This window comes from Bombina bombina, chromosome 5 (genome assembly GCF_027579735.1).
Source record: "Bombina bombina isolate aBomBom1 chromosome 5, aBomBom1.pri, whole genome shotgun sequence".
Taxonomy (NCBI): Eukaryota; Metazoa; Chordata; class Amphibia; order Anura; family Bombinatoridae; genus Bombina; species Bombina bombina.
The window spans coordinates 913,320,660-913,337,415 of NC_069503.1; the positions used below are offsets into that span (position 1 = coordinate 913,320,660).

General features: G+C 42.5%; 1 protein-coding gene across 1 annotated transcript in view; it reads right to left on the reverse strand.

Moving 5' to 3' along the window:
• Window positions 1-16,756, reverse strand: part of GGH (gamma-glutamyl hydrolase) — a 122,470-nt gene that overhangs the window by 61,820 nt on the left and 43,894 nt on the right. Inside the window, exons 4-6 of the mRNA XM_053715071.1 lie at window positions 15,130-15,214; window positions 5,451-5,589; window positions 4,725-4,831 (exon numbers count right to left, since the gene is read on the reverse strand). Of these exons, the coding sequence (XP_053571046.1) occupies window positions 4,725-4,831; window positions 5,451-5,589; window positions 15,130-15,214 (331 nt within the window). The remainder of the gene's footprint in view (window positions 1-4,724; window positions 4,832-5,450; window positions 5,590-15,129; window positions 15,215-16,756) is intronic.

Genomic DNA, 16,756 nt, shown 5'->3' on the forward strand with positions numbered 1-16,756 from the left:
ACAGAGCCTGAACAAAAGACTGAATATCAGGAAGCTCCGTGAGCCTCTTGTGCAACAAAACAGATAACACCGAAATCTGTCCCCTTAAGGAACTGGCGGCAAGCCCTTTCTCCAACCCATCCTGGAGAAAGTACAGAATCCTAGATACCTTAACCTTGTGCCAAGGATATCCATGTTTCTCACACCAGGACAAGTAAGTCCTCCACACCTTATGATAGATGCGACGAGTGACCGGCTTCCTGGCCTGAACGAGAGTATCAAACACTCTCTCAGAGAATCCTCTCCTAACTTAGACTAAGTGTTCAATCTCCACGCAGTCAGCCTCAGAAAATCTAGATTTTGATGTTGGAAGGCACCCTGTACCAGAAGATCCCTGCGACAGGGTAACCTCCATGGCGGGGAAGAAGACATCCCCACCAGATCCTCACGTCCTTCGTGGCCACGCCGGAGCAATCAGTATAGCCGAAGCTCGCTCCTGTTTGATGCGGGCCACTACACAAGGTAGAAGTGGCAATGGTGGAAAAATGTAAACTAGGTTGAACCGCCAAGGCATTGACCAGCTCTGCCTGGGGATCACTGGACCGTGACCCGTATTTGGGTAGCTTGCAATAGAGTCTGGACGCCATGAGATCTGTCTCCGGTGTCCCCCATCTGTGACAGATCTTCGCAAACACCTTCTCGGGTGGAGAGACCATTCCCCTGGATGGAAGGATTGTCTGCTGAGAAAATCCGCTTCCCAGTTGTCCACATCTGGAATGTGGATTGCTGATAGCGAGCAGTTGTTGGACTCTGCCCAAACCAATATCCGAGATACCTCCTCCATTGCTAGAGAGCTTCTTGTCCCCCCCTGATGGCTGATGTAGGCCACAGAGGTAATGTTGTCTGTCTGGAACCTGATGAAGCTGAACGACCCCAGGAGAGGCCAAGCTGTGGATCGCTCGAAGTTCCAGAATATTGATCGGGAGGAGAGACTCCTCTTGAGTCCACCTTCCTTGTGCCAACCTTGCACCCCAAACAGCCCCCCATCCTGCCAGACTTGTGTCCGTGGTCACAATCTCCTAGGACGGTCTCAGGAAGGATGTCCCTTGGGACAGCTGTTCCGGACGGATCCACCAAGAGAGGGATTCCCTCGTCCGATCGTCCAGAGAAATCTTTTGGGATAGGTCTGAGTGGTCGCCGTTCCACTGCCTCAACATACACAGCTGAAGAGGTCTTAGGTGGAACCTGGCGAATGTAATGGCATCGATGCTGGATACAATGAGTCCAATCACCTACATACACTGAGCCACAGAGAGTCTTGAGGAGGACTGAAGGACAAGATAGGTGGACACAATCTTCCTGTGTCGCTGATCTGTGAGAAATATCTTCATGGTCATAGAGTCTATTATCGTGACCAGGAATTCCATCCTGTTGCTGGGAACCAGGGAACTCTTCCCTGAGTTTATCTTCCATCCGTGAGATTGGAGGAGAAGAAGAGCCCTCAAGTGTTCCTCTGCGAGACTAAACAACGGCACCTGGACTAGGATGTCGTCCACATAGGGCGTCACAGCAATGCCTCTGGATCTTGCTACTGCAGGCAGCGCCCCCAGAACCTTCGTGAAGACTCTCGTGCTGTCGCCAAGCCAAAGGGAAGGGCCACAAACTGGAAGTTTTGGTCCAGAAACGCAAATCTCAAGAACCTGAAGTGATCCCTGTGGATTCGCACTTAAAGGTAGGCATCCTTCAAGTCTATTATTGTTATGAACTATCCCTCTTGAATTAGGGGCAGAATAGATCTGATCGTTTCCATTTTGAACGATGGAACGGCCAGAAATTTGTTTAAACATTTTAGGTCCAGAATCGGGAGGAACGTGCCCTCCTTCTTTGGGACCACGAAAAGGTTTGAATAGTACCCTAGACTTCTCTCTGCTGGAGGTACTGGTACAACTCAGAAAGAGAGATCCCTCACACATTGAACACATTGAACACATTGAAGACAGGTTTGACAGTAGAAATCTGCCCCTGGGCGGATGAGATCTGAACCCTTTCCTGTAACGCTGGGCGACGACCTCCAGAACCCAAGGGTCCTGAACATCCTGAAACCAGACTTCTGAAAAGAGAGATAATCTGCCCCCTACTCGGTCCGTTGAGCGGTCGGGGGCCACCGCTTCATGCCGATTTTGTCTCGGCGGGCTTCTTGTTCTGCTTGGATTTATTCCAAGACTGAGCTGGCTTCCAAGTTCCCTTGGACTGCTCCGCTTTCGCCGCAGGTTGCTGGCGATGGGCCTTGTCCAAACGAAAGGGACGAAAAGTAGATTCCTTAGGTTTAGGTTTAGCCTTCTTATCCTGTGGCAGGAAGGCACCCTTGCCTCCCGTGACCGTGGATATGATCGAGTCCAGTCCTGGACCAAATAGGATCTTTCCTTGAAAAGGAAGGGATAGAAACCTAGATTTTGAGGTCATGTCCGCAGACCATGACTTCAGCCACAGAGCCCTACGGGCTAGGACGGAAAAACCTGATTATTTTTGCATTCAGGCGAATAATCTGCATATTGGCGTCACAAATAAAAGAATTAGCTACCCTCAAGGCCTTAATTTTTTCCTGTATCTCGTCAAGGGGAGTCTCCTTCTCGACCATCTCAGACAGGGATTCGCACCAATATGTTGAATCTCCGGCTACCGCAGCTACCGCTGCTGCCGGCTGAAAAACAAACCATGTGTGCTGAAACATCTTTCTCAACATGTTTTCTAACTTTTTTATCCATGGGCTCCTTAAACGACAAACTATCCTCGAGAGGAATCGTCATATGCTTTACGAGCGTGGAGATAGCACCATCCACCTTAGAGACAGTCCCCCATAGCTCGAGCTGAGAATCTGGAACGGAGAAAAGTTTCTTAAAAGAAGAGGAAGGGGAAAAAGATGAACCCAATTTCTCCCATTCATTCTTAATAATGTTAGCCATCTTAGCGGGAACCGGGGAGGTCTGAGGCACCACCGTGTCCTCATATACTTTATCAAGTTTAGGAATCAAAAGGTTCCTCTGGTAGTTTCGGTTCCTGGAACCTCCAGCGTAGCAAGCACTTGCTTCAGTAGAAAGCGTAAATTTTCCATCCTAAACCTAAAGTCTGGTTCCTCTGCAGCTGGAGGTTTAGATGACACAGACTCCGACCCAGTCGGAGTTGTCCTTGTCAGTGGATAATCTTTCCGAGATATCCATTGGAGTAGATTGCCCCTGGGCCAGGCCACAATTTTTTACCCTACGCTTGCGCTTAGCCGAACATGGTAAGGCACTAATCACCACAGACACCGCCGTTTGCAGTTGATCCGCAAAATCTGACGGCCAGCGACCCTCTCCCTCAGGAGGATTAGTTATGCCCTGGGGAGCTGCATGTGTAATCAGAGATCAATGTAGGGAACACACCTCACGGGACAGAGAACCCTCAGAGGTGGACGGCTCGGTAGTACTAAACATCTTATTCTTTCTAGATGTAGTAATCTTGTCAAGGCATGTGGAACAGAGTTGAGCAGGCGGATCTACCAGAACCTCCTCACAATAAACACAGGTATTATACTTTGTTAAAGAGGGAGTACCCTCCAACGCGTCAGAGTCCTCCATAGCTTACGCCTTTATCCAATATAAAAATGGGACCTTTATACTTCCAAAGGCCGGGGCACTCACCACCTCCTTAGACCCGGACCACAGAAAAAAAGTTTTGTCTCCTGCAACCACCGGTCAAGAAGAGGAAGTTGAATAGGCCCCACCCGGTCACATGGAGTGCCTCACAGGACCGCCCCTGCACTAGGGAGAAAAAAATGCGCCAAATCGGCTGCGTAAGGTAACTCCCGGAATATAACCTGTAGTCCACCCATTGCCAGAGCCTCATCTCACACATTTCGCAGCAATAACACAACAATAACATTATGTACAAACCCCGTCTGTTCAATAATACCCCTTCCAGGGATATTAACCCTTGATTCTATAAAGATAAAAGGCGTCACACTGTGACCCTGTCTTCTTGCGTTATCATTATGTATATAAAAAAATGAAACGATCTTACCAGAATCTATGCCGTGGAACAGGAACACGGCCTCTCAAGTGTGACAGTGTAGTAGCATCGCTCCTGACATGGACTTGAGTGCAGAAAGCAGGCAGCGAAACTCATCAACGCTGATTGCTTATGGAGCTGTTAATGTGAGTCGGATGGTTTCACAGACTCTCCCTGCATCTCCGGACTCTAACTTTCACCCATGCTCTCACTGAGAGACTAACAGGACTACTTAAAACTGCAGTCCCATTTCAAAGAGTACTACCCTCCATAGGAGACTACTCTGAATCTTCTCTGCCAACCTCCTGTGATGAAAGGCAAAGAATGACTGGGGAATGAGGGGAGTGGGGGAGGTATTTAAACCTTTGGCTGGGGTGTCTTTGCCTCCTCCTGGTGGCCAGGTTCTGAATTCCCACAAGTAATGAATGAACCTGTGGACTCTTCTCCCCTTTAGATGGAAATTGGGTTTAGTGTCTCTATAAGTAATAATGTATATAAGTAGACTATTTTATAATCAGGCCATAAAAATTTATATTTTATATTTGTATGAAACATACACATACAACAAATTCATATTCAGCATGTTGAAGAGTGAAATTTGAATACAAATAAGAACACAAATCAGGGATCATATTAACCTCCTTCATTAAAAGCCTAAACACAAAACAGAAATATGTTGTTTCATACAATGCACCTACCTGTACAGAAAGACTCCAGTCGTGGAAATTTGCAGTTAACGGTTTTCTGGCAAGGGACTGATATAAATATGGAGGTATATTTCTGAACAACTTGCTACTTGGGGCACCTAGAAAAAAATAAAAATACACTTTTAGCCATTTCCAGTGCTCATCTACTGAAGTACTTTAGACTTGAGCATTTTCTATTAATAAAACAATTATTCTGCTTTTCACAAGATATTTTGTAACGTGTCACTTTTTCCTTCCCAACTGGTTATGTTAGCTTTCTATGTAAGTAGGTTGTAGTTTAAGCAGATATTTAAAGGGCCATAATAGTCGAGAAATGACATGCTCTAATTTGTAAGAGCATGTGATTTTAATACTGTAGAGCAGAGATGGCAAACTTTGTCACCCCTAATGTTTCGGAACTACATTTCCCATGATGCTCAACTAGACTGCAGCGTGCCCAACTACGGCAAAGAGTTAAACACACAGTAGACCCAGCTCGGGACCCAGAGAGCACTGCTGGTCCTAAGCAGAAACCACGGCTGATCCAATTAGCAGGGCAAGTCACATGACTCAGATGTGTAACTAGCACTGCTGACCAGAAGCAATATTGCATTAGTATAGGGTCAATAAGTCTTCTAATGACATGCACTAACAAATTAGAGCATGATGTAATATTTTGACTATTATGGACCTTTAATGCACACAACTGACAGTGCCATGTACTGATATTCTACCCACTTTTAGTAACATTTAGAGGTAATGCCACATCCTCAGTCTTTGTTAAAGTTAGAAGAAGTTCTCCACTTGTGAGGACTGTTAGTTCTTCAAATCCGAGACATGTTCCCCAGATAGGGAAATAGTCACCTTGGTCATTGGCCTGAAAAAGATAAAGAAGAGGAAGTTAAAGGGACATTCAGGTCAAAATTTAAATGCACACAGATGAATTACATCTGTGAATAGAAATATATTTGCAATATACATGTATTGGCAAAAATGCTTCTAGTAAAAGTTATCACTGTTTTAGTGTTAACATTTTTCTCAGTACGTGCACGTGAAGCATAGCTAGAAATTCTCAGTGCATGAGCATTTTAAATATTGCAGCTGAGCTGCTTAGAGCGCCAGTGCGGCTTGTATCATGTCAGCAATTAACAAATTGATTTATCATATGATACAAGTACCTTAGGCTACCTGAGCAGCTGCTATGTTTAAAATGCTGGTGCACAGTGCATACTTAAATACTCATTTGAAACAGCTATAGCTTTTATTAGCAGCATTTTTACTCATACATGCATATTACAAAACCACTTATAATCAAAACTAAAATGCACCAATGTGGATTCCAATTTTGGCTGGAATGTCATTTTAAGTAACAATAAAAAAAATTATCTCATTGTATAAAGCATTTTCCTATGTTGTTCTAAAAACTGTAAATTAGCACAGGCTCCTAAATATGTGGTAAACCCAAGCAAAGTTTGACAAACAGACATGAGTAAAGAAACATAAATTAAAAGCCAATTGGGGATATTTATCCCCATCATCATATTAGTTAATACATGCTTATTATTAGCTTTAAAAAAGGTTTCCTGCTCAACCTTTAAAGGGTCAGGCTAGTCAAAATAAAATTGCATGATTCAGATAGGACATTCAATTTTAAACAACTTTCCAATTCACTTTTATCATCAAATTTGCTTTGTTCTCTTGGTATTCTTAGTATAAAGCTAAACCTAGGTAGGCTCATATGCTAATTTCTAAGCCCTTGAAGGCCGCCTCTTATCTCAATGCATTTGACAGTTTTTCACAGCTAGAGGGCATTAGTTCATATGTGCCCTATAGATTACATTGTGCTCACGCCCGTGGAATTACTTATAAGAGGGCACTGACTGTGTAATAAAGGAATCCCCAATAAAAAATCTGGAGTAGACTGTCCCTTTAATCTTCCCACTAAAAAGAACCCTTCCCAAAGGCCCTGGAGCTCACTTGTGAAGAAACATAAAATCAGATAGGCTGGTATATGTCTTGCTGTTTTATGTGGGGCCTAGCTTCTGAGTTAGGCTTGTACATGCTGTGCATATGTTAATTAGTACTACCCAGAAGGGCTCTGAGGTAGTGGGGAGGGATCCTCTTCCGTAGTAAAGGTTAAGGGTTATAAAGGTGAATTTGAACAAAAAATATATTGAATAACTGTACTGCTAGCATTATGCAGAGCCTAAATAACCGGAGTCTGTTTTTTATGTGTATATCCCACTAATAGTGCTAATTAATTATTTTTTTATTGATTGTAAACGTTATTCTCTCAACAATATTTGTAATAAAAAAGTAAATGATGGGTACTGTCATTGATCAAAACCATTGTAGACGCTAAAATATATAAATAATTGCCCTTTCATTTTGTTATATATTCCGCCGTTCCTCCATCCGTCTGCAATGCATAGTCTTTTTCTGTGTAAAATAATGAATCGCACTGTAGCCAATAGTAATGAGCCCCCTTTGGTGTCAAAACCAAGGGCGTTATTATTAAATTGCTGGATGCCAAAGGGAGCATGTTGGGACTGGCTACAGCGTGATTAGTCATTTTACTCAGAAACAGACTATGTGTTGCGGAAGGAGGAACGGCGGAATGTATAACAAAATGAAATGGAAATTATTTATATATTTTAGTGTCTACAATGATTTTGATCAATAAAAGTGCCCATCATTTACTTTTTAATTACAAATATTGTTGAGAGAATAGCTCAAGTTTACAATCACTTTAAATATGTATAGGATATGGAAAATTTCGGTGTAGTTGCAAACCAAGTATGAAAACAGCATTGAATACCTTTCTTCGTGACATATCCCTAAAGTGTGCTGATCATATATAAATACTTAAAGGGACAGTCAAGTCCAAAATAAACTTTCATGATTCAAAAAGGGCATGTAATTTTATACAACTTTCCAATTTACTTTTATCACCAATTTTGCATTTCGACCATTTTCACCACTAGAGGGCGTTAGTTCATGTGTGTCATATAGATAACATTGAGCTCACACATGTGAAGTTACCTAGGAGTCAACACTGATTGGCTAAAATGCAAGTCTGTTAAAAAAAACTGAAGTAAGGGGGCAGTTTGCAGAGGCAAAGATACAAGGTAATTACAGAGATAAAACATGTATTATTATAACGGTGTTAGGTATGCAAAACTGGGGAATGGGTAATAAAGGGATTATCTATCTTTTTTAACAACAAATATTCTGGTGTTGACTGTCCCTTTAAGATTATACATTCTGCACCAAAAATTTTCTCATGTCTTTTATGTCTTCTACTCTTTAATTGTTGTCAATTTATTGACAGACTATAAAACATAACTTTTATTTTGCAACAGTATAACATTTTCATAAAAAATGTTGCCTCAGAGACAGCAATTGTATTTTTTCTAGGGATGCACCGAAATGAAAATTCTGGACCGAAACCGATACCGAAAATTCAGGATGCCCCTGGCCGAAAACTGAAACGAAACCGAATTTTTTATTTTTTAACTACAGTGTGTGTGTGTAGCTGAGAGAGCTTGTAGGCGGGAAAGCTCCAACAAATGGGCGTGGTCACTTACCGTAGGGTGTGATCTGCAGTGAAACTGGTGGAGCTCTACAAGGGAGAGCGTGGTTATAGCCAGACAGCAATACGAGGTGCACATGTATTATGTTTTTGGGTGTAGTTATCCGTGCAATGGGTGTGGCTGCACCTGATCATCTCATCGTATCTCCGCCTAGTTCCTGGTTCGGGTCTCACACTGACCCGTCAGATTATATGTCCGGAGCCCCAAATGGAGTCTGCCTATCACCTAGACCACCTGACTTAGCTACGACCTTACGTGCAAGGTGGTTATAGAAAGTTACTGCACTTTTTTATATACACAGTCTGGTGGGTGCTAATTTGTACCAACTGTGTGCGAGCTTGGGGCTTATGCATATATAGTGTGTACGCATATTTGCCTCAGACAAATAGAATGTCTACGCACAAGAGGCTGATGTATGAGCACTGTATATAAGGCTTATACATATTCACGGTGTGCTTAGGGCTGTGTCTGATAATATCAAGTGTTTATAAACATGTTACTTAGCCTCCTTTGAATACTGTATTCAGAACTTTGGTTTCCCTCAAAAAAAAAAAAAAAAAGGGCACTGCTGGTTTCAAATATCATCATGTCATGGTACTTATGTGTGTGCTCTGTGTACCATGCCAGTGCTGTGCTGCACACCTTATGCTAAGGATAGATATGTAACTCAATAGAACAGAGGAGGGCTTCACATTTTTAGCCATTTTGGTCCTCTTTGGGCCGAAATTGGAATTGCACATTTTCGTCCGCCCAAATTTTGGTGCATCGCTAAGTATTATTCTTTATTTAGTTCTGTGTAACAGAATCAGATTTAACAGTTTGTTTGTTTTTTACCAATTATCAAAATAAAAGTATAGTCCTAGAAAACTATTATTATATGCAAAACAGTAAGTCAAGTAATGAACTCAAACAGCAGCTCTAGGCTGGCATCAAATTTGAAATATTCTACACAATAATTTTCCCGAAAATAAAAGGCAAAAAAAAAAACCGAAAACCAAAATAACCAAAAATGCCATTTTCAGCCGAAACTTTCTGCGGCCGAAATTTCGGTGCATCCCTAATTTTTTCATTTGTCTCCCTGCTGCTAAATGTTAAAAAACATAAATTATGCTTACCTGATAATTTCCTTTTCTTCTGATGGAAAGAGTCTACAGCTGCATTCATTACTTTTGGGAAATAAGAACCTGGCCACCAGGAGGAGGCAAAGACAACCCCAGCAAAAGGCTTAAATACTACCCCCCACTCCCCTCATTCCCCAGTCATTCAGCCAAGGAACAAGGAACAGTAGAAGAAATATCAGGGTGAAAGGTGCCAGAAGAATAATAAGGACGCCCCACATAAAATTACGGGTGGGGAGCTGTGGACTCTTTTCATCAGAAGAAAAGGAAATTATCAGGTAAGCATAATTTATGTTTTTCTTCTGAAATGGAAAGAGACCACAGCTGCATTCATTACTTTTGGTAAAACAATACCCAAGCCATAGAGGACACTGAATGCCAAGACGGGAGGGTACAATAGGCGGCCCATACTGAGGGCACCATGCCTGAACCTCTACACAATAAAAAAATAAAAAGAGGAAAAGCCCCAAAGACATTGACTCACAGTCAGTCCAGAAGCCAAATTAGAGACCGCAAACGGACTCGACTGAGCCAACAGTCCTCCAGGAGACACTATTGCCCAACCCTAGCAGACTGAGATAGGATAGACTCAACAAGGCTCACACATCCAGAGGAGACTGCGACCTGAACGCAGCGCCTTAGACCGCTCGGCAATCCTGACCTGCAGACCCACACCCAGCTAGACTAACCCAGCCTCAGGGATCCAAGGCAGGGGAACAAAAGAATCATGAAACAGGTACAGGAACGAGCGTAAGCACAGCCATCCCCACAGAGTACAAGTACAACCCAACTCTGAAAACAGACAACAAGGTCATAGACCTAAGGATTTATCAAAATAAAAGCCCAATAAGTCTGACTTGGAGAGAGCAAGACCCCAGGGGGAACCAATCCCACCTTTCCGCCTCCCATCCAGGAGAAGCCCCAAGCAAGGACTCTATCTCTATAGGGAGGAGAATATCCCCTAAAGGAAAGGGATGATGCCGGAAGGGCAACAACTCTCCTCAAGGCCCAAAATCACTGGCTAATGGGAAGAGAAATTCCCAACACATATGTCCTAGAAAAAGACCCCCCTACAAGTAGCTTGCCAAGCAGAGGCACAGCCAACCCATTCGCCTGCAGAGCAGGGAATCCATGGGAACATTGGCAAGCTGACCAGGGGAATGTAACCCTAAGGCGCACTAGAAATTGGACATCCAGCGCCAGCAGCTGGGCATAAACCACCAACAATCCTTGAGGCGCAAGCCACACAGCTAACCACCAGATGACATGGGCTACTCTGTGGCAAAGAGTAAAGAATACTCCGAAAACCTGGCCAACCATGACCAGGTTATGTAGATGAACCAAGGACATAGCCTAAGTTCCCACTACCGTGGAACACCCCGACCAGCCCTGAGATCCAAGATTCCAAAACCACCCAAGACTGGGTCAGGAAAAAGGCCAAGCGAAGCTTCAGCAACCAGAAGTCTCAGGGAGAAAAACAGGTCCATGCACCTAATAGTTCAGGCAAACCTTACCCTAGAACAAAACACCTCAGCTGGCCAAAAAGCCAGACACAAGGGATATGGATGCATATCCAGATAATCCGGATAGTGAGAACTCGAAAGCCCCAACCAAAGGAAGGAACCACCCCTAGCTAAAGTCCAATGCTCCAAGGAGCAAGGCTAGAAGTCGTATGAAGATACCTCTCAGGACAACTAAGGGATACCTTGAGGTAAAAAAAAAAATCCTACTAGCAGGACTAGTCTCCCTATCACCTCTGCACAAGCAGAGGACACAAGGAAGAGAAAGGCACTAAGCCTACCCAGCTCCGGAAAAATCTGAACTAAACAAAGTCCCCGCAAGGAACAACCATCACCCGGAAACACAGATCCCTAAAGGGAGATCCAACTCACCCGGAGACAATGGAAGAAGACACAAAAGTCTCTTATAACTCAGACAGTACACGTCAAAGAGTAAGAGCCGTATCTAGATACACTATAAACAGCTTACGCGTACACCTGCAAGGTGTCAAGAACTGCAACTGGTTTCAAACTGCAAACCTTCAGCATGCTAGACAGCTATCCTGTACAAGCTGTTGGAACAAGTCCAAAAGGACAAATCCAGAGGCCTAAAAATGAAGGCCAAACCGCTCAACTGCGGTAAGGGGCGTGAAGCCCTCCAACCCTCCACCACATGGGGGAGGAAACTCTAAGTTCTGATGAAATCAGATGTCAGTGACGCAGCGGAAAAACTCCCCTGCCCGGCCATCTATGACTGAAGGCTATAAGGACTGAAGAAATCCTTCCTGCCTCACAACCCCAAAGGTCCTCTCAAATGCTTAGCTGAACATGAAAAACAATGATAACCTGAGCACTCTGCGCTTCTACCGAAGCAGCCGAGCAGAACAGCGCCACGTGTCTGAACAGTCGCAAGACCAAACAAACCCGACAGGACCAGCCTGCACCTAGGGTCCTATCCAGCAAGTTGCATAAATTCTCCCTCATATGTGGAAAAAACAGACATTTTTAACATAGGACTAACATTTCCAAAACAACTTCCTAAGAAGTAATAAAGAGTATCAATCCCAGAAGGTTCCAGAAGGAAACAAAAACAAATAAAAGACACCCCATCGGATATAAATAAAATAAAAGGCAACCCGGAGGTTAACGCCCAAAAAGACACAGGCCTACCCAGGACCAGCCAAACGGAGCCCTATCTTTCAAAAACTGGGAAAGATCTCAAACAAATGACAATCAGGAGATTACTTCCTCCCCACATGTCTAATGAGGTGCACCATTCGAATTAGCAGACTGAAAATCCCTGTATCTGGTAACGATAGGGTCATTCAATAACTAAAAAAACATGTCTGAGCAATACGCGAAGGCGCGCAATCCTGTAATGAAAGGCACAACACTTAGGGACAGTTACACCCACGGGGAACTATAGAGGACCTCCCCAAAGTGGAAGGCCCGGGACAATAGGGCACGAGCACATTCTCAAAGAAACGTCGGTACACTGCAGATGAACAATCGCCAAAATTATGTGGAGGCGAAAACGTGCTGCAACCTCCGGGGGGGGTTAATCAGAAACTGGGTTACCTGCATGTGTAGAAGTATGAATTGGTAGGGAACGCGCCTCTCGGAGGACAAGACCCCCAGAGGTGGATGGCTCAGCAGTCCCTTGATTCCCCGAGCCCGAGGAACCAGGCGCTCTGAAATGGCATACGGAACAAAACTAGTTGTCAACGAGGCCAATCCGGATTCGTCACCGGACACAGAATCTGAAATCAAAATAGTCTCGTATCAGAATCCTTCGTAACTGAATCAGAAACGAGCACAGTCTCAGCATCAGAATCCTCCATAACTGGATAGAGGAAATATCAATATGGTCTAAAGTATGAAAACAAAAACGGCACCTGACACCCACAATGGCTGGGGCACTCACCACCTCCTATGACCAGACCCCTGCGGACTAGAATATTTCCTTCGCCACACGGTCAGGAATGCGGAAATGGGGAACGGAATGGAACCACACCTGAACACAAGATAATCCGAATAGTCCAAAAAAGTGCACCCAACCAAAAGGCCGCGTCACTTCCAAAGGCCTCAAAGTTCCAAACCACGAGCCCATAAACATCACACATAAGCAGGTTGAATCACATAAACATGATTATAAACCCCCCTGTTCAATAACCCCCCTCAGGAGATATTAACCCTCGATTCCAAGATACTAACAGAGACTCACTGAGACCCTTATGTCATATAGTTAGACCCGCAAGGTGTTGTAGCCTCTCGGGAAAACATTCACATTACAGTACATTGATGATAAAGTAAAACAAAACGATCTTACTGGAATCTACGCCGTGGAACAGGAACACGGCCTTTTAAGTGTGACGAATAGTGGCATCGCCTCCGCCATGGACTTGAGAGAAGAAAGCAGGCAGCAGAACAAAGTTCTACAACATCGATTACTTGAGGAGCTGTTAATATGAGTCGGGATGGTTTCGCAGAAAGACTCTCCCTGCATCTCCGGACTCTAACTTTCATCCAATCCCTCACTGAGAGACTGAAAGGGCTACTTAAAACTCCTGTCCAATGCCGAAGAGTACTACCCTCCATAAGAGACAAAAAACAAAAATAAAAAAATTCTGACACGTCTCTGCCAACCTCCTGGGACGAAAGGCAAAGAATGACTGGGGGATGAGAGGAGTGGGAGGAGTATTTAAGCCTTTGGCTTGGGTGTCTTTGCCTCCTCCTGGTGGCCAGGTTCTTATTTCCCAAAAGTAATGAATGCAGCTGTGGACTCTTTCCATTTAAGAAGAAAATGCATCACTGTTCTTGCAATATTCGTAAAAAACAAACAAACCATGAAATATAATTCTATTTATTTTTACAGAACAGGGTGGAAAAAAATGACCGCATTATAGCTTTTCCCTGACTCCCCTTTTAGATACTCACTGAAGTGTAAAATAAGCAATACATATATTTGTTTTTCTCTTTGTAATTTCAAGATTTGAGATTACAGACAATGGGGTCAATTTATCAAGCTCAGTACGGAGCTTGATGCCCCGTGTTTCCGGCGAGCAACGGAAGTTATGAAGCAGTGGTCTAAAGACCGCTGCTTCATAACCTGTCCACCTGCTCTGAGGCAGCGGACAGAAATCAATCCGATCGAATACGATCGGGTTGATTGACACCCCCTGCTAGCGGCCGTGAATCTGCAGGGGGCGGCCGTGAATCTGCAGGGGGCGCCACTGCTTCATAACTTCCGTTGCTCGCCGGAAACACGGGGCATCAAGCTCCGTACTGAGCTTGATAAATTGACCCCATTGTCTGTAATCTCAAATCTTGAAATTACAAAGAGAAAAACAAATATATGTATTGCTTATTTTACAGTTCACAAGAACTGCTGGTGCAATGATAAATGCCGACAGCATATGCTGTCGGCATTTATCAATGTGCAGCGGACATGATATGCTACATCGTATCATGTCCGTTCACACATTAATAAATTGACCCCATAGGGAGCAAGTTATGAATGTCCCCAGTGGTCACGTTTAACATTACACTTACTCAGGCGCAAACAATTTGAAGTTAGAAATAAAAATTGTAGTTGCCATGTATCCCTAGTTTAAACCACATATATAGTTTCTCAAGTGTTGCGAAAATCCTTTTAAAAAAAAAAAAAAAAAAGTATGTTCCTGCAGACCAGGTCCCATGATGTAATATTTAACTTTCCAGCCTTTCTAGTTCACTGATTGCTTTCATACATGGCTGACTACATCAGTCAATCAATGGCTAAGCCAATATATAAAATGGCAGGTTTGTAACCCTCATTTTTATAACAAACCTAGACCATTTCAGGGTGAATTTAAAAAAAAAAAAAAAAATGTATGGGATTCAAGTCTTAAGCCAGTCCTATTTCAGTAGAAAGCCAAGTAGTATTTGTGTGTCAACCTTTCTTTAATTATATTGGCTGATAATTTACTTTTCACTACATTTATGTTTTATGAGCATTATATTCCGTCATTTGTAATTACCACAAAAACCTACCTAAGTAATTAATATTATCACAAAATGATTTAGGGAATATTGCAACTATTTTTAAGTCTTCTATTGTTATACAAGATTTGAAAATAAACCAAAAGCATACTAAGATTACAAAAATAGATTGTAATTTGCTAAGGGAAGAGGTTCTTGAAGCCCTTTTATAAACAAAATTTGTTACCTTTATAGCTAGGTTATAAAATATCTTGGCCACTCTGGCGTACTCAGAATGTTGAAGGTCAACACCACCTCCTGGGAAGAGAACCCTAAAAAAAATAACATTTGAAAGATACCTTTATTACAAACACCTTAAACGTTTTATTAGACAACATAAATAAAGTATGACTAATTGTAAGTTAGCAGTCAAGATCACTTCTACTAGTTAGGCTGCCATCTGTATTTTACACAAATAGTGGACGTATGGAGCCACCTTAAAACTATACCTTAAGCTCTACTCTAGGCACAAGCCAAACCTTGTGTCATGTATTTTTTTAGCTGCTTTTACTAGAAAGCCAATTTAAAACGTGAAAGTCTGAATGAATACTAATAGACCTTACTTACTAATTCTTCAACTTCGATTTTATTTTTTTAAATTCTTTTTTTTATTATTAGGGATACAACAAGTGTTTACAAGTTCCACAAAAACACCCATTTTTGATATTCATGAGAAGAAGTTACATATAAATTACATAAAATTTTAACAGGATATTCACATGCAAAGCAAGTAATCTTCAGTTATTCAAGTTGGTATATGACATTGTAATATAGCTGCATTGTAGAATCGTTCGTTATACACATAGAGAAAACCTTAGTTTTCAAACGTTTGTTTGCACGTATCCCTCAATAACGTTTTTCTTTTTTTTAAAACCTATAAAACAAATTAACTGTTCTAACATATCTAACAATTATTAGTTACCTTGATATCTGAGTAATAAAACCACAAGTGCTCCTCATGAGTCAAGCCTGGTAGCTGAGTGGGTGTATATGTATATGTGTATATATGAAAAGAAAAAAAAAGAAAGAAAAAAAAAAAGGAGGGGGAGAGGGGGCTGGGAGAGAAGGTGGGGGGGAGATAGGCTTAATTAAAAGAATGATTCAATCAGGATCATTTCAGAGCCATCAACTCTATTCTGGGAGGATTCCTCAAGAGTTAGAGCTGCCCAGTCTCCACACAGAATCCCCTCTAATATTATCTCATGGTGTGCAAAAGGTTTAAGAATTTGTTTTTGCTGACTTAAGGGTAGTTTCTCTATAAGACACCTCCACTTCCTCAGGAAAGGCTGTAGCCTGCGCTTAGTGTCCCAACAGACATCCTGTCTCTCAATAAACAGGTGCTTAAATAGGAATCTCTTAAATTGTGTCATTGAGGAGGCCAAACGGGAGCACCATAGGGTGAGGATGCAATGTCTTGCGAGTAGTGTACATAGTGTCAGTAAAGGCTGTTTTTTGCTGTCAATTTTAGTCCATGTAAACAAATATATATTGGTGGGATTAAATGAGATGTCAATACACAGGGTAATTGTAAGCCAATATTTCAAATATCCCCAAAACCTTCCAACCAAAGGGCAGTCAAAAAAGTAATGAACCAAGGAAGGATCAGGGAATTGACATTTCATGCACCTATTTGGGAGATGAGGGTTCCACTTCGCCTTCCTACTAATTAGCCTAATTTGTGCTTCCCGCAACGCCAACTTCGATTTTATTGTCACCGCTCAACACTGAAAAATCAAAACTTTGATAAAGGGAAAGGGAATATTCTATGCACTTTTTCTTTTATTCTTTAATCTAACACAGTATTTAAACAACAG